Here is an 18,456-nt window from a genome sequence, read left to right on the forward strand (position 1 = left end):
TGATCAGTTAATATGTTGAGGGGAAAACCCACTCTGGAAAAGAACTGCACGAAACAGAAAGCAACAGATTGTGCTTTGATGGATTTAAATGGATGGATGGATGGACTGGTGACCTGTCCAGGGTGCACCCCGGATTGGCTTGGACAACCCCTGCAACCTGGAAATAGAAAAAGCAGTACAAGATGGAAGGATAGATGGATAGATGATTCATCGATGCTTAATGAATTTTATTTGTTACGCACTTTACAGGTGCTCAATATAGAGTACAGGCAAAAGTCGATTTAAAACAGACTAAAGATGAAAAATCAAATTAGGAACAAAATACAAGCAAAATGGAACACATAAAAGAAGAGCTAAAATTAACACAGTGAATTACACTTTAAAAGGCAATTTAAAAAGGTGGGTTTTTAATTTGAATGTTTAAATGTCGGTGCATTCTCTTATAGGTTTGGGTAGTGAGTTCCAGAGGGTAGGGGCGGCAACTGAAAAGGCTCTGCCCCCCCAGGTTTGGTGCTTGGTCCGGGCGGGTAGAGCGAGGAGCTCTAGAGCCTCAAATGGGTATGCATCTCCTGCATGGGTTGCAGGAGGGGGTGTAGTGGTGGAGCAAGTCTGGGAGGTAAGAGGGGGCCAGGTTGTTGAGTGATTTATGTATGTGACAAGGAGGATTTTGAATTGTATGCGATGTGGGATGGGGAAGCCAGTGCAGATTTTGGAGGACAGGGACTGATATGATCTTGAGTGTGGGTGTGAGTAAGTCGGCGGGTGGCAGAGTTCTGGATGTATTGGAGTTTATTGAGGACTTTGGAAGCTGAGTCATAGAGGATGCTATAGTAGTAATCTAGTCTGGATGTTTTATAAAGGCATGGATAACTGTTTCGGCAGTTGAGAAGGTGAATGAGGGGCGGAGACAGGTCATATTCCTGAGGTGAAAGAAGGCAGTCTCTGTGATGTGAAATTATTCCAACGTTGTGGATGTATGGGGAGGAAGACAGTGTAGTTGTTAAAAGTGAGGCTGAAATTGTGGGTGGTGTTCTTGTGGGATATGGGAGATCAATTATGATAATGTCAGATTGATCACTGTTTAGTTGAAGATAGTTTCTTTGCATCCATGATTTAATTTGGGAAAATTCTGGTTGTGTTGAGGTTGCTGTAGATGGTATTTATTTCATTTTTTATTTTTTGGAAGAATGAGGAGGCAAGAGGGATGGTCAGTATTTTGGGGTTTTTCCTAATGATGGCCGCAATACCACCTCCCCTACCCTCTGTGCGGGGTTTGTCAATGCAAGTGTACCCTGTGGGGGTGATTTGGTTTAGTGAGAAGTAGTCCAAAGGTGTTTGACAGGTTTCAGTGAGACAGAGGATGTCCAGGTTATTGTTCACAATGAATTCATTAAGAAGGAGGGAATGAGTGTTGAATAAATCCAGTTAATTTCAGTTGTTGTAGAATGATATTACATGCAAGTGTCACTGTCATGGTCAAACCTAACACATTGAGACAATTGAAAAACATCAAACTTGAGGTAAGCCACTGCATGGAAGTACTTATATACTGAATATACTTTTAACTGTGCTTTGGACTTCACTTAAGAACTTTTACCTTTTATACTTTTTTTAGCATTTGTACACCAGGCGCTTGTTAGACTATAGCTTGTTACAAAGGCCATTAAGGGAGGGCTGTCCTGGCTTCAGATCTCAACCTTATGGAAGCAAAGAAACAGGCTCAAGCCACTGCAATGATCTGTTAACAGGCACACTGTTATCATACATAAATTTAGCTCACTGTGCAGTATACCATTTTAGCATATGGAACATTAAAGTCATCTGTTACTTTCAGTGTTTTACCTATTTACACTTCACATTAAGTTTTTTTTTTCCCTCTTGCACTTATAACAGTAGCGTTTTTTTTGCACTTGTTGGCTCATGGTGAGTTATGTTTCTTCTCAGTCACCAAAAAAAACAAAAAAAAACAAAAAAAAAAACCCACTGAAAGAAGAGCCAAATAAAGAGGGACAGCAGCTGCACAGATAAGTATCTTTATTTAAGCATCAAGCTCAGAGCACAGATATTTAGCACATCTTGACCATCCAAAGAACAGCAAAAGAAAGAATTAGAACAGCAAGGCATCTCCTTCAGTACATTCTGAAACTGCACCCTCTCTCACCCAGGGGAGGCATTTACTTTCCTTTCTTCTCAGGAATCAAAAGGAGATAAGGGAGAAGAGTGGGAGAAAAACACTTTGAAAAGTTCATCCCTTAATTTCTTTAACTGGTTTTGAACACCAGTTACATGCCAAACAAAATAAAAAAGTGGGAAGGGAGTGAAAAAACATTGGTCCGCAGCAAAATTACAAAATATTTTTTGTATGAAATTATTTCCATTTAACTGCAAAAATTTAGTTGAGTTCAGCTTTGCGTGTAAAAACTTGGCTCAAACTCTTCAAAGAAGAAGCTGTGACAAATCAAATTAATCACCTGACAGAAAGTCAACTCGTTCATGTAAGAGCAGAAATTGGTCCTCCGGGAGGAATGAAACCACTCAAAAAAAAAAAAAAAAAAAAGGCCACGAGACAAACTATTCCAAGTGTTCCAAGTGCGTTTTTACATGAACTGCTGTGATCAGCATGCCAAGTGTTTTAGGTGATCAGGTAATGTGTGCTGACGCAATTGACATAGGTATTCATGAGAACAGAATGTACTTACTGCACAGCAGGGCTGAAAGCAGGTAAAGCTTCAGACCACGTCTTCTGTGCAAACTGCTGTCTCTGGCAGGAGAAGCAGTGAACACCACTAAATTGAATGGCAGGAATAGAAGACATGAAGTTTAAAAGAAAAAAAAAATAAATAAAAAAAATACCCTAACCTCCATTCAGCAATATCCCCATAGCTTGATGCAGATTAATCTCAGGTTAACGCTACCTCCAAAGGAAACCATCCCCCCCTTTCCAAGAAGTCCCTGCCTCAAAATGCAGCATTTCCAGCTCTGCTTTTAGCTGGTAAAAAAAGAAAGGAAGGTGAAGCACACAGACCAACTGACAAAAACGGAGGCATAGACAGCACTTCACTGCACTGTCAAGCAACACAACACTAGTAGTCACATGCACCACAGTCTCACAGGTCCCCTCCCCCCATGAACAAAGGGCAGTGCTTTAAAAACAAAACAAAACAAAAAAAAAAAAAAACAAACAAACAACCAACAACTACACAAACCACCCCCCCCCAGTCACATTTTCAACAAATTCACTGAAAAATTTGTGAACAATAAATTTAATAAAATGGCAGTTATGCAGCAGTTACATGTGGAATGATCCGGGATCACCCTGGCATGCTCAGACCGGTGGGCCTCTATTGTGCATTTACAGATCTCTGTATGGGGCAGAAAGAGACAGAGAGGATGGATATTATGTGGGAAAAAGAAAATTGCTTTGCTGAGCAACTAAACAAAAGGGGTCTGCTTCATTATTTCTCCATTCAGAGTGGGGCACAGGGACAACCAGGAGGGCCGACTTGTTAGGTCACAGTTCTGGGGCTAGCTGACTGTCAGAGTCTGGCACATGGAGACAGGTCAGGGGCTGATAGAGAGAATGTGTCTTCATTCAGCTCAAACCTTGTCCAGGCTTTTCTCTGGAGACGCAAAATTTTTAAAATGATGGCTGGACAAGCCACTTCACAGCAGCTGTGCTACATTCAGAGTAAACAGTTCATGTGATTGTAGAAAATCAGATTGCTGAATATAACTGGAGCCCAGAATCTTCTTAAAGATACCGCACATTGTTTATAAAAAAAAAAAAAAAAAAAAAAAGGGGGGGGGGGGGGGGGCGGCGGCCTGGGTGCAACAAAGTGCACTTACCCAGTGTCTTCAATGACTCATGAAGACATGCAAAAACAGATTTTCTAGGCATACAACTTTAAGTTCATGTGTTATAAGAAAACACAAGGAGAATACGATTGTCTGGGAAACACTCATTTGCGTAAAAGCAAAAATGTTTACAGCAACCAAAGAGCATACTAGCTAATCAGCTGCAAACCCTTCAGCCAGCAGTGTGACATTTAACGGTTACTATTGCAATTGTTTACATGGAAACTACAAACATATGCAACAATGAGAAAGCTTACTATGATTTACACATTCAATGTAACTCGAGACTAGGTTGCCCCCATGTTTGTATCGCGAATAAATAGGGATTTAAAGTGCACTCATTAATTTGTAGTGATTCATTAATACCACCTGTCACATTGGAAATCTAACCATTTGGGCCAAACTTTGAACAGACAAACTGAGTAGAGCTCATAGAGGCAGACTGATCTGAGCATGTCAGGGCCCTGGCTTAGTGTGGGCGGAAGCCTTGTCTGTGAGGAATGAGGGGGGAGACCTGCAGGAAAGGACCATTGTACTGGGCACAGGTGAACAGCCTGAAAGAGAGCGCGTTTAATTCCTCTACATGCACTTCAAGATCACAGCAAGAATGAGCTAGAATATCGAAACAGAGAAAAGAGCTTTCATGCAAAAGATCTAAGTCACAGGTACAATGCAAACAACTCAAACTCGGGATTAATCTAGGGCTCGCCGCTGCGCCAACACCAGCAGGTTCTGCATGACGATAGCAGCAGAGGGGGAAGGGGGAGGGAGAGGAGGGGTAGGATAAGAAATTCTCTTGTGAAGGGTAAAGCTGGCTACAGATGTTTAACCTTGGGTGGCTGCATTTCTTTTTACGTCTCTTCTTCATCCTCAACCCTCAGCTTTGCTGGTTCTGCTGGCGATTCTTGGCATAACTGGTGAAAACAAAATTGTAGTCGTTGAACTGGGCCAACTGGCGGTCGAGACGCTTGTAGCCCTCAAGTTTCTGGGCTGATGAAAAAACACTGCGACATTTGGAGCTCTGTAGGGGCCGAGAGAAGATAGGACTATTTACTCAGCACTTTATTAAAATTAGAGCAAGTAAAAAAGGCTGTGTGTTATTCATACCTGATTGACAAAAAGGGTAGTCACAAATTTTCCTGGCTTAAACACATCCACCACCTTCCTTACTAAATCATCATACGACGTCTGGGAGAGGTTGGTTTCGAAGCTGACATAGGAAAACTCTGGCTCAGGAGTGATGTGGATGGTCCAGTAAGTTCCCTACAAAAAAGGACAACAGAGCAACATTACTGACATATAGAAGTAGCTATGACTCAGAAACCAGAGAACAGAAGAGACACTCACATCAGTCTTCATTCCATTCATCGAGTATCCACAAGGGTTGAACATTGTGGCGTCGATCACAGAACCTGGTATCAGGTCACAAATTCCACTCATCTACAAGAATAAATGAAGAAACGCTCAGCATCATCTCATCACTCCAGATGGACTCTGAACAACACTGGAATACCTCTGTGCTGTCAAATAAGTACTAATGTGAGACGTACTTACACGAGTGACATCACTTGCAGAAACACCATCTTTCATATAGAACTGGTCCATAATGGCTGGATCAAGGTCGCTCATCAGAACTTCCAGTGTCTGATCTGCATGCTTGTTTTCCCAGTACTCTGGCAAGTCCAGGGTAAATAGGTACCTGTGGATGATAGACTGTTTCTGTCTGCTACCAACTACATAGAATACACCAATTTAAAAAATACAAGGCACCAGATGAAACCCTGAACTTACATTATAAAGCAACATGAAGGACAAATGTGATCCTTTTTGCCTCCATGTCATAATGAAGCATTTATCTGTTCTAAAAGCCTAAATGTCTTATAGCCAGATCCTGCTGTGGGTAATCCCATATAGTAACACAGGACGCTCCAGTAAGCCTTTCCAAAAGGTGTATTGCGCACAACAAAACATTTTAAGTAATAAACTAACACTAGTTTTTACATCAGTAAAATTAGACTGTGACAATAGAGTCAGTTCCAACCGGTACAAGATATTGTATGATTCTTACCAGCAGTCAGAGTTCAAACGCCCCATACAGTAGGCTGCACCATCTGAATTAAGTAGGAAAAAAAAAAAAAAAAAAAAAAAAAGAATATGAAATTACATTGTTCGGTGACTTTGGCAATGTTGAAGATCACTTTAATGCCCCATATATGGTCATTCCCATTTGAGAGAGAATAATGAAGCAGGTGTGTTTCTTACTTGGGAAAATCTGGCTGAGAAAGTCCACTTCCTCCTGAAAGTTTCGATGAGGGAACTCTTGGTGGGCCGGCTTCATAAAGTTCTTGCGGGAGTAGAAGAAATTCTGAACGTGCACAGAAAGAGAATAAAAGTCACTTCAGTTAACCAGCGGCATCATGAGACCTCAGTTGTTCATATTGACATCTGTATACATTGTTTCAAACCTCGATGGCATCAAAGCCACAGTACTCCCTGGCGAGTTCCAGCAGAGGCACCAGTGCTTGCAGCAAGAGGGTGGTTCCGCATGTCTTCAAAATGAAACGTCTCTTGGAGACAAACATGCTACTCTCACTATAGACAGAAAGAAAAGAAAGGAGGGAAAAAAAAAAAAAAAAAAAAAAAAGCACGAGGGGGGGGGGGGGGAGAGACACAAAAAGAAAGGAAAAAACAAAACAAAACAAAACGCAAAATCAAGCAGTATTTTGTCAGTAAAATTCACTATACACAGAGGACTAACGTGATTCTCCTTAGACTTGTGGACTGTAAAATGTACATGTAAATAACAGACAGTTTTAATGAGTGTAGGTTCACTGCACAAATTGGTCTAATTTAAAAATAGGACATATTTTGAGCTTTACAGGTAAAATTTCCTCTCCGTTCATCCCTTTTTGCTTCCTGTGTAGGTTAATTTATGCCAAGGTTATTAGAGAAGACAGCCAAGCTGAAGTCCTGGGCATATTTATTTTGGTAAATTGATAGAAATTGATATGCAGGAGGTCATGTATCTGCTCATAGATCTCTGGGGATATTAACTGAGACAGTGAATACACCGAAAAAGGGTTTCAGTAGGTATGAGAGAATCTAATTTCATGCTTTAATACCTTTTTAAACACATTTAATGTCGGTTTGAACATTTAATGCCATTATACACACATAAAATACTCACTCATTTATGAAATGAGTGTAATTCAAATAAACATTCTCCAGTCACTCACTGTGATGTGCAAACAAAGAAATGTGTGACTTTATGTATAATTACTGCATGTTTCTTAGTTCACTTAGTTGATTCCACATGAGATTTTAAAGCATTGATGCCCATTGTCCAGGGCTTAAAAACTTTTACACACGATGCAAAACCCCTCTACAGGTTCTCCATCAACAGGCTACAACCAGGTCCTAAATTCCTCCAATTCCAATCACTTGTACTGGAATTTGCGTATTCCCATTTTCCAGACTGTCAACTTTCCCTCCACCGCTACAGCCCATCCATGCTTTCAGCATTCTGCTGAAAGCATGGATGGTCCAAATATCTGGAGTCATGCTAATTAATGCACCAGCTGGAGATAGATGGCCAATTAAATGGTTTCACGTGTATCATAGCAAACTACGTATTTTCTGAGTTAAAGTAAATAAAATTACTTACTGTTTGACATACTCAAAAAAAATATAGCAGTACTCTTTACTTTACAACTGCGCAATTTTTAATGTTTGTGGGGATTGAATTTCTTGGTTTTTTTAATGCCATTTAAGGCCTTGATTTATACAAAATCCAACTAATGATTTAATGCATTTTAATGACCCGCGAAAACCCTGTGAAAAGCTGCTTACAGGTGACTGCTGTCTAATCCCATTTGTCTTCTTACTAGGATGAAAACACAGCAAACATTGAGACTCGGTACTCACCTGAGTATATAAGCTTCCTGCTTGTCTGTCTTTGTCACACTTACGATCAAACAATGCACATTCTCCAAAAGTTTGTCCCACTCAAACCTAAAAACAAAGTGAAATCAATGTTAAGTATTTTGCCTTTTTTTTTTTTTTATTAGGTTGTATATAGACGACCTGATTGCTGTGTGGAAGAAAATACCAATACGGGCTGATATTAAGCAGTCTCTCTCTCTGTGTGTGTGTGTGTGTGTGTGTGTGTGTGTGTTACAGTCATAGTACTATCACTTCAAATGATAGTGTTAAAATGTAATCGATGCAAAAATCCAGGAACCAGGCATTGCTGTATTCAGGAACTTCGGTTTATGTTGTCTGATGTAGGCAATACAACTAGCCCACAAGGTGGCTGCTGCTGCCCCCCCCCCCCCCCCCACGGACACCTGCACACTCGTTACAATCTTGAAGAGAAGTCTGAGCTCATTCAGCATGTTGAGTAGGAGGCATACCACAGGCTGGACCGATGGGATAGAGCACCAGAAGCACTATGCTGCATGGAGAATATATCAGCCAGTGTTGCATTATTTACCTCAAAACATGGAGGGGTATAATGGATCAACCACCACTTCTGGGAAGAGCCCTAACCCAGTGACTAACTACACTGTCAGCAGTAACAGCTATCCTTAGAAGGCACATGTGAACTGTAAATCATTTACACGTGAAGCTAAATGACAATAGCATCTCAGTCAATATTTAATGCATATTTTAATGTGATCATGAAAAAGAAACTAATAAACAAAAAAATCAAAAATAAATAAAAAGCTGAATGTCAGGTTTAGCTCTGATTATGACTTAGGCAACTTATTCACTTTCACATGCCTTCACATAAACACCAAACTAAAGACAATAAATTTAAGTTTAGTGGCTTTGGTGGGAATGTGTCCTAGGACACACATTACTATGAATAACCAAGTCTTTTCACTTTAAGTCTGCCTAGAGACCCATGTTGTATACCAGCTCTGCTATGTCCCCACAGCAAGCAAAAACTCTAAGGACATGCACGTGACTCAGACACATTAATTAAAAAGGAACTGTAAATCATATTTGCAGTTTTTACAGACTAGCTTCTGGTTAGGTTGCTTTGCCTTGTCTCGTAATGCACATGCTCACATTACCAAGTGTTGAGTCCTAAGACAAGCATAGAAGAGCTGATGTGAGTGAGCTCCACATTTGTGAATCGGATGCCCTTGCAGACTTATTTGGATATTGGCTGGCATCCAGTGAGCCTGATTCACCAGTGTCCGTGTGAGCTCTTAATCTGCACTGTGGATTTACTGCTTGATTTATTTCACTCACACAACCTTTTTGAACTGACCTCAGTCAGTTTGAAGAAGGCAAGTCACAGGCAAGTTTGGCCTTGGACCTTGCCCCAAGCTATTGCATAGACTAGTACAATGACTGGTTTAAAAAAAAAAAAACTACACACACAACTTGATAGGCAGTTTTAAAAAGGCAAAGCCTTTAACAATTTTTACTTAAGATCACCACACACACACACACACACACTACAGTGGTGATTAATTTAAGCTGTTTCTGTTATCGTAAATGCACTCTTAGCACACCACCAGTTGCTCACACTGAACAAGACTATTTGTGCCAAACCTTTAAATGGGCATTTCATGCAGCACCACAATCCCCAATTAAACCATGACTAACTTTGTTCTATATGAGAGAAGGTTCCTTAAGACACAACAACAACAACAACAGGTAGCAGAGTAGCAGACGCAACGGTCAGCAGTCTTCTGCCCATTTACTTCTCCAAATTTGTCTTCGCCCAGGCATAACATTTTCTTGCAATGTTCATGTCCTCCTACCTCCAAGCAATTCAGAATGGGGAGACCCTCCCACCAATCGGAGGAATTGGGAGGGGAGTTCCTGCATGGATGGAAACGTGACCGGAAAAAGGACTGAAATCAGGAGTAGATACAGCGCTAGTACTACACAGGCAGACAGTGCCTTCAGGGTGACCCGAGTTTAAACGTTAAAAGGAGCGCCCACTCATGACAAACATCTCATCTCTGAACACTTTCAGGTACTAAACGTCTTACACATTAGTAATTCAAACAGTGACGGGAGCATTTCACTTGAGTCTTCCCAGCCACCCAAACTACAACCATGCGCCCCAAAACTTGAACCTCATCGACTAGACGCGATTATAGCCATCTGTGACTTGGATATTAGCAGCAGAGTCTCAGTAGCTGCAGCACGCGGTGGCGACGAGCGACCACATGCCGAACACGCTCAATGAGGGCCCGTAGTTGCTGAATGACGCAGGAAAAAAAACTGCTCAGTTACAGCACAACAAAAACGCAAAGCCATTTAGCCAAACTCCGTAGTGTAGTGTAATTCAGTTTAATGCATTTACGTAATGGTATAAAACGACGCCTAAAACAAAAAAACAAAAAAACGAGAGTGCAATAAAAACGTGTGCGCACCGAAAAGGGTATAAAAAAAGAAAAAAGATGGAACCCGCCTAGTGTGGGCGTCAAAGTTTACTGACATGTTACATGAATAAAAGGTAAGGTTAACTCAATAAACAAGGAAGACCTTTTGATGTGTAAACCAGCAAGGAAATACCAGGACGGTTAAATTTTTTTTTATATTTTTTCCCCAAGAACTAACAAGAGTTGGCTAGCTGGCCATGTGTTTTGCCCACTTGTTATTAACTTGACTTACAAGCGTTACATTAATCGCATTATTGCTCACCATGAAAAGTGAGGTCTCATTATCATGCCTGGATGTCAAATTGACACAAGATTCCGAGATGAAGAATGAATGACTCAGCTTGGAAGTGCTACTGTGAAAGGGGGAGGTGGCCATTTTCGAGTAACGGCGTTAGCTAGCTTGCGAGTAACGTGGTCCTCCTTTCTAATAACCTAATAATAATCCTGATAACCGTAGTTAAGAAAAACACAAGGCTTTACCACATTTAAATTGTGAAAGATTACGAACAGCCACGTGACCAAAGTCATGTGTGTGGTCGACTTTCCAATACGTTGCTGTAGCCTGACAGCGAAGCTAAGACACTCGTCTGACCAACCTTGGGATGGTACGGAGGTCCCCGGTTCCTTTGGTTTCATCCGGCCGAGAGAACCACACCTCCAACAGCTTCTCGGTCCCCTCGAAGAAATGTGCAGCGTTATCCTCCATAATTAGACAACAGACAGCCAACAAAAATATGAAACGCCGGTTGTAACGGTTACAGCTTAATTATTCCTTCCTCGATCTGTTATAATTTATTGAGGTACAGTCCTTTAAGTAATTCAGGTGTTGATTTTCTTGAGTTACCGTCTTCCCTTTTACAGAGAATACCGTTAGCGAGTGCTAGCTAATATCGCCGGCCATACTGTGGAGAGCACTGAATGGAGATGGCGCGGAGGTTTTATCACCACCAGCCGATTACGTCAGCTTTCCATTCAACCAATCCGCTCACCAGGTTCCTACTTGTGTTTTTTTTATTGGTGCAGAGACCTGCCCATCGTCGCAAAACTGAAATTTTCTCACATTTTCCCTTTTACTGCGGACACACTCCGTATGCTTATGCTCTGTATTAGAAGTTTGTATGTTGTATCCCTACAATATATGATTTCGTGACTGTAAGGCAAGCATTATTGTTTGTACATCATGTTGACATTGGTGAATGTATACTATCGCAATTATGACACGTGAAAACAATATTACTACACCTAAAATGCAAAGTTCTTATAAAATGACGCAGTTACGTGAATAGCAGCAGAGAAAAAATAAATTGCATACGATATAGGAGATACTGCCTACATTATCTGTATTATATAGTACTGCTGTAAACACAAGTTAGGTAACCCCATTTAGTAACTACTAATGATAAAAGGTTCTGATCTTTTTTGCTGACCTTACTAAAAATAGTAATTGATATTAGTTAGTTACTTGATATTTATTACTTACGAGTAATAATGATAAGTATCAAAATCATAATCACCAGATGACGAGGCCACGAGGGCAGTAGGAATTTCGGTGTGCCTATTTATTATCTAGCTATTATTCTCAGAATACGAGACAGTTGCATTTTTTTAGATATATTCATTTTATTTTTATGTGAAGACTTAATCGTACTTTCTTGATAGTGAAATTCAATTTTATTAACATGACATCATGTAAGCATTATTACAAACATACACAGACTCTGAGGTATTCTCTGTACGCTAAAGACTCCAAACCACCGACGCCTGCAGTTTTGAAGAGCGTTCATGAGTACGCAAAGTGCAACAAACCGCAGAGAGAAACGCGGGTTGTAGTTTATTACATCTCGGCTTACAAGCTGGCGCACCGCTGTGCCTACTTGAAAGAACTACCATACCCAGTGAGCCTTGCGCGCCAATTAGAAACGTCAACGAGCCAGTGAACATTAAGCGGAGCAGACCAAAATCCCAAACAAGGAAATGGTGGGGGAATAAAACGACCAGATTATTTAATTAATGCATGTAATAATTAATATTTTATTTTATTGTAAATTAAGACGTATTTATGGGTTAAAATGGATTACGACTTCAAAACAAAGCTGGCGGCAGAGAGAGAGAGAGTAGAGGATCTGTTCGAATATGAAGGTTGCAAAGTGGGTCGAGGCACCTACGGGCACGTTTATAAGGCTAAGCGCAAAGACGGGTAAGATAACCATGGACGTTATTGTTTATACTGCCATAAAACAGAGCACGGGATGCATTTTCACTACACTCAACCGAGTTGTTTGTGGAACGGGGCGTTAAATTTGAACCTGCCCGAGGCGTTAACCTGTGTTTTTGTGTTTTTGTTTTCATGTAACGCACTCAAATACTCACCATGCCCCCCCCCCTTTCCTGATCTCTCTCCTCTTCGCCACCCCCACCAAAACAACACACTAAAGCAGGGGTGCCATTTCTGTTTTGACAAGTCTCTACCTTGGTATCCGTGATACCTTACTCCCAACCCTTTCAAACGCTACCGAGGGCATTGCTGTCGTCATTTCACGCGATAGTGACATTTCAGTGCCTTTTTGTGGACAAACTGTTCCCCCATTTTTAACACTGCACGGCCAAACTTTTTACATTATTCACAGTCGGTAGTTGCCTTTTCTATTTATTCCTGTATACTACCACTTTAAAGCGTGTTGCAATCGAAAGCAAGTGTGAAATCAATGATTGATATTCTCGCTGTCCTGTTATATTACTACGTCAGTACGTCAATATTGGTCTCACAAATCGGCAAATTCCCCATTCAGTTATTTTCAGTTGTACAATTTTATCATGATACTGACTGAAATTTGGATTGTCGGAAAAAAACGCGCAATGCGAATGTATATCGTGCTTTTACCACGAGGATATATGTTAAGTTATGCAGTTAATAGTTTGTCTTTGTTTTACCTGGTGTTGAGCAGCGGTTTAAAGAGAAACAATTGACTGCAGTGGATTAGCCATTGATTCTCAAAACACCTTGGTGCTTTGTATATAGTTACCTCATTATAGAGTTCATATAATGTCTAGATGTGCCCCCTTATCTATTATTACAAATTGTTATATTACTATTAATTCCTGTTGTTTTCAGTTTTGAGTCATACATTTCTAGAACAATATCATCAAATGTTGCACCAGCCCAAATACTGCTTTAGAAGGATTTTGTCTGGGCCCAGTGGTGTTGAATGACCAGATGTGACATATTTGCATAAAAAATAATTTCTTCATCACCCCTGTTAAAAAAAGTTCCACTTTTAAAATTGTAATAATGGTAATTTGAAAACCATTGAGAACAATATGTGTCTAATGTACACAAGCAGGGTTCAGCTATAGGCCAGGCGTGAAAATGTGAGTCATCAAAGAGGTTGCTGGTATAGCCTTGCATCAGATGGAATGTTGCGTAAGGTAACACTCAAGGTAAAAGAAGCTGGTAATGTATCAGTACTTCCAGCATTTCCTCCATACATCATTGATTCACTGAGATGTATGGTTGAGTCAATGCTCCCGGCAGTGTCTTAGTGCATTGACCTCAACGGCACTGCATAATGGAGATGTGATGTGAGGCCAAAGGGTGAACACAGGTAGGTCACCGGTAGTTATCTCTGCAGCAGTCATTCCGGAGCAATGGTTAAATGCTATGAGATGATCCTGAGGGGGGTTAGTAGACCGCATTGTAATGTAGCTTGTAATAGTTTTTTTAATATTCTGTCACAAGAACTTGTGTTTTTTTTGTTTTTTTTTTTTGCTTGTTTTATTTTTTTAACATCCGATTATTATTGTTTCACCCAAGTGTGGTTAAACCTCCAGTCCCCATTATTCAGTTTGTTAAAGTAACTAATAAAATGTCGCAGAGATAATTTACTGTCATGCTTTGCCCCAGGATGTGCTGGCTAAGTCATTTGTGATTGCCCATGGCATTGATGGTAAGGTATGCCTTTCTGAGTTCATGTTAATGTTATCAGTGATATTTTATCTTTTGCTGACATGTTAAGTGAAAATGTTTACTGTGAAAAATCCCTATTCAAGTAAGCCCAACAGTGGAGCATACCCAGTAAAGTTCAGCTTGTTCCAATGTTAAAAACTCAAAGCATTAGACAGATGATTATCTGTATCTGCTAAAATATGAAAATATAATACCTAAAATGTTTGAAAAAGAAAATAGGATGACATCTGGAATGAAAAATATACATCATTGCTTCAGTTTAAAATAGCTGTACTCTTCATGCATAATGGAAATTGAATCTGATGTAGTCTGATTATAGTTGTGTGGACAACAACTTTGTTCATTAATTTTTAGTGCTGCTTGTCCCTGGTCCCTTGTCCCTTTTTAGGTTTATGGTGCCATCATTGTGCGATACACTCCAACAACACTTTTCCATTGCATGCTCCTGACTCAATTATTAATCTACTTGGTAGTTTTTCATTTACCTGACGTCATCTCACCTTATTCATCATAATTTCCTTTGCTTGGAAAGCAGATAAACTTTTGACTGTGATTAGTATCACATGAGGAATTTAGTGAAAAAGATGAAAAGATTCAGTATTTCTCCACTCATCTGTGCTCAGGCTTGACTTCACATACTGAAATAGTGCTCATCTCATATAATCAGGACTCTATCTGCTGTTCTTCTCTAAATTATCAGACCCCCAATTGTCACATTGGAGTTTTTAATTTTGATGTTGAATATATATTTTTTTATTTATTATTATTTTTTTTTTTTACAAAAACTGATGCTATATTTTTTCCTTTTTTTCCCACAGGAAAGATGAGAAGGAGTATGCACTTAAACAAATAGAAGGCACTGGAATATCGATGTCTGCTTGCAGGGAAATTGCGGTAAGTAAAATTTTTTGTTTCTGAGGCTTGGGTCAATTTTTTTATTTTAATGGCAGATTTGTTAAATATTTACGCTCATTCAAAGTAACTGAGTCGATAGATATCTATTACATAAATAAGAGCAATCAGTAATCTGCTTTTACAATGATGGCATGTGCATGAGGAACATTTCAGGAAGATGAACATTTTTTTCTTTTATCCTGTAATCTAGGCAGTCAAAATTGAAGCCATTACTCAAATTTGTTCAAAGTCTGATTAGATTTTTTTCCTGATCTTAAAATGAAACTAGTCTTAATGTTGATTCTGAAATGAGTGGATTATCTTTTCTAATCTGAATTCAGATGCAATTTTACATTTATCTGGAAAGAACAGTAGATCTGAACGGAGCCTTATCTGCCTTATTTAAAAAGACCCTGTCAGTTAGGCACGCCATTATGTAAATATAACGCAAATTTTGCATTTTGGTCTGAATAAGTCATGGTTTCCAACTGTACAACTACTGTTCAACTAAAAGGAGCACCATCAAATGTGTTTATATCTGTATTATTAAAGTTATAAAAGTTGTGACTCCACTAAGAAGCATTGGGCTTTGATGCTGAGTGAGCTGAGGCCAAAACTTGTTTTGCTACTTTAAGATTATTGCAATGTCAGGCTTCATGTTAGGTCATATCACACTACAGCAGGATTAATAAATGCATAGCACCAAACAACACAATGATTCAAAGCCATTTGTGCTTTTGTTATGAGGCAGTTATAGTTGTGAGGTGGACTAAACCTTTCATATGGTTTCCAACTAGCACTAAACTTTGAATGTGTAGAATTTCTGGGGGGGTGGTGCTGCCTGAGGGCCAGTCAGCGTGCAACTTGGCTGCTCCTCTCCGAGGCTACAGATAGAGAAAGAATGTGGCCCCCCTGACATGCTGATGGGCTGTTATGTAAGGGGCTCTGGTTTCCACTTTAACATGTTCACCTGCAGGGAGGGTATGTACCATATGGTGCAAACACAGCTAGTGAAATTGTACAAACATTTTCAGTAATGAGCAAACCTCTATATTTTCATGACCTTTTCTTGCACATTAACATTATTATCCACATTGTGCTCCACATTCATCAGTTGACAAGATGCTGCTTTGTTCCAGTCCCTCTTTATCCCAATAATGAGCCAATGGTTTTATATTCCTTAAATTATCCACAAAGAGTTATGGGCAACATGGTTAATAGGTGACTCGAAATTGCCTGTAGGTCTCAGTGAGCGTGAGTGATTGTTCGTCTTTGTCCGTTAAGAAATTAAGTCACCCAAAGATAGCAGCACACCATCACCCTCTGCAACCCCTCACAGTGGAAAAGAGCAATACTAATGTAACGTGTATTTATAGTAAAGGGGTTAAGGTTAAAAAACAGATTCCTGAACATTCAGTTCTAAAAGCCCATGGAAAAGAAGACAATTGCCAGAGACAAAGCTATTGAAGAGCACTGACATGAAGCTGCTCGCACATAAACCAACATGTGGCGGATACAGATGTCATACTTGAGTAATGTTGAGTAATGTTAGACTAGGTGTAATATCCTAACGAGACCAGCAATTCATAAATTGAAAACTCATGAATTTAGTGTAAATACTAGGGATGCAACGGTACTCGGTAAAATACAGAACCATTCGGTACGATCTTACGTCCCGTGGGTTTTTGGTACAATTCAGGTCACATTAGCGCTTACTGCTTTACAGGTTACTGCATGTGTGTGTGTGTGCCTGACTGTCCAGGCAAAAGCCCTCTCCTGCGAGTTAATGTCCAATCACTGTTGTGCCTCTGCCCACTCACGGTAACAAACCTATCACACTGCAACTGGAGCCGTTGCAGCTCGCACACATAGAAGCAGGAAAACTTATACCTCTAAAACGACAACTTGACCTCTGGATGCTCTGTACTCTCCATTGCTGCAGGCTGCCTCAGATAGTTTGTGTTAGACTGCTTTGCGCATGTGGGTTTATGTGTAAACAAGACCCTTCTCTGGTTGGCTAACCATGAAATCTTACTTTACCTTAGCCAATCATCATAATTTCTGCAGTTGCCCCCCCCTCCCCCTCCTTCACCAAAACAAGAAAAAAAAAAAAAAAAACACCTTCGTGGGTCAAGGCTGTCTGTCTGAGAGCAGCTTCAATGAGTGGCTTCACTTCACACTTCATAATGTGCCACATGTAATTGTCGTTAACGGTAACGGCGTTGTAACAATGGAAATAGTACATAGTTAGATTACCCGTTACTGAAAAAAATAATGACCTTATTTCCATCACTGCTACTATGAAGTAGTAAGTGGTCATTGCTAAGGGGCACTTCAACATTTGAAAGTGCTTTTTGTTTACATTTTTGTGTGTTTCAATTTATTTATACATATTTTATGCTATGGTGTAGGCAAGTCTGCTACTAAGTGTTGTGTTTGTTAACCAACTGTTAACTTAAAGTGTTATTCAGTAACAGAATTGTTTGGAACTTGTTCTGACAAGCAAAATAAATAAATCATTTTGTGAGAAAAAAAAAGTCTCTTTATGCACAAAACACGTAGTGAAACCATGACCCAAAAACTGAGGTACGTACCGTGCCGTACGCTACCTGTACCATTACACACCTAGTGTACCTACCTCAGATAACTTTATTGTATTCGCGTCCTGATTTCTTTGTTGACACTACGAACAAACTGGTTTACCAGAAAGAAGTCTGTGCTCCAGAACTGCAGTCAGTATGTTAAATGCCAAATGCCCTGGTTGTGTCTGAAACGGTGGAGTACTTACTCCAAATTTGTGGTCTAAATTATCTTGGTCAGAAAGTGCAGAAATAATGCAATGAACTTCAATAAAGTCATCTGCTTTACATGCTACATGCTCTGGGTCAGCAGGTCCCACTTCCACATACTCTGCAAGGTCTAAAATGTCTGTCACCAACTCCCAAGAAAGTTGAAGCACATCCTGCGTAACCGCAATGTTTTGAAAGCAAAAACACTTAGTAGCAGGCTTGCCTACCATTTATACCATAGCATAAAATATGTATAAAAAAATGTAAACACACAAAAATGTAAACAAAAAGCACTTTCAAAGCAATCGATTAGACTCGATTCTCGTTAGTCCCGCCCACTGACTTTGATGAGTGAGTTTGACAGATGAAATTAATTCATGAAGAACTGCAACAGCACCATGAAAAAATTAAATAAATAGTGAAATAATTATATATATATGTACATTAAATTAACTGGAATTTTAATTAATTAATGAGACATTTAAGTAAATATTTATAGATTTATGTATGTATTTCATTCTGTCCCTTTTGGTCCTCCATACCAAAT

At 39.8% G+C, this 18,456-nt stretch overlaps 2 protein-coding genes across 9 annotated transcripts in view; one reads left to right on the forward strand and one right to left on the reverse strand.

Moving 5' to 3' along the window:
- Positions 1–2,019: 2,019 nt before the first annotated feature.
- amd1 (adenosylmethionine decarboxylase 1) lies at positions 2,020–11,154 on the reverse strand. Of its 4 annotated transcripts, XM_029496969.1 has the most exons (10): positions 10,859–11,154; positions 7,780–7,866; positions 6,321–6,447; positions 6,118–6,220; positions 5,924–5,966; positions 5,410–5,554; positions 5,203–5,295; positions 4,963–5,118; positions 4,686–4,876; positions 2,020–3,362 (listed from the first exon to the last, which is right to left on the reverse strand). In XM_029496969.1, exons 1-9 carry the CDS (start codon positions 10,966–10,968, stop codon positions 4,733–4,735), a joined length of 1,008 nt encoding a protein of 335 aa, XP_029352829.1. In that variant the 5' UTR covers positions 10,969–11,154; the 3' UTR covers positions 2,020–3,362; positions 4,686–4,732. The 4 variants fall into 4 exon arrangements, with proteins under 4 accessions (XP_029352829.1, XP_029352828.1, XP_029352830.1 ...); XM_029496968.1 differs by having other exon boundaries at positions 2,020–4,876; XM_029496970.1 differs by lacking the exon at positions 7,780–7,866 and having other exon boundaries at positions 2,020–4,876.
- Positions 11,155–12,201: 1,047 nt separating this feature from the next.
- The window catches only part of cdk19 (cyclin dependent kinase 19), a 60,910-nt gene continuing 54,655 nt past the window's right edge, over positions 12,202–18,456 (forward strand). For 4 of the 5 annotated variants that reach the window (XM_029495781.1, XM_029495782.1, XM_029495785.1 and 1 more), the window contains exons 1-2: positions 12,202–12,459; positions 15,045–15,120. In XM_029495781.1, coding sequence (XP_029351641.1) covers positions 12,332–12,459; positions 15,045–15,120 — 204 coding nt within the window. In that variant the 5' untranslated portion in view covers positions 12,202–12,331. Of the gene's footprint in view, positions 12,460–15,044; positions 15,121–18,456 lie in introns of those variants that run through there. The other variant, XM_029495784.1, reaches the window with a different exon arrangement.

This window comes from Echeneis naucrates, chromosome 24, assembly GCF_900963305.1.
Source record: "Echeneis naucrates chromosome 24, fEcheNa1.1, whole genome shotgun sequence".
In the NCBI taxonomy this organism is placed as follows: domain Eukaryota; kingdom Metazoa; phylum Chordata; class Actinopteri; order Carangiformes; family Echeneidae; genus Echeneis; species Echeneis naucrates.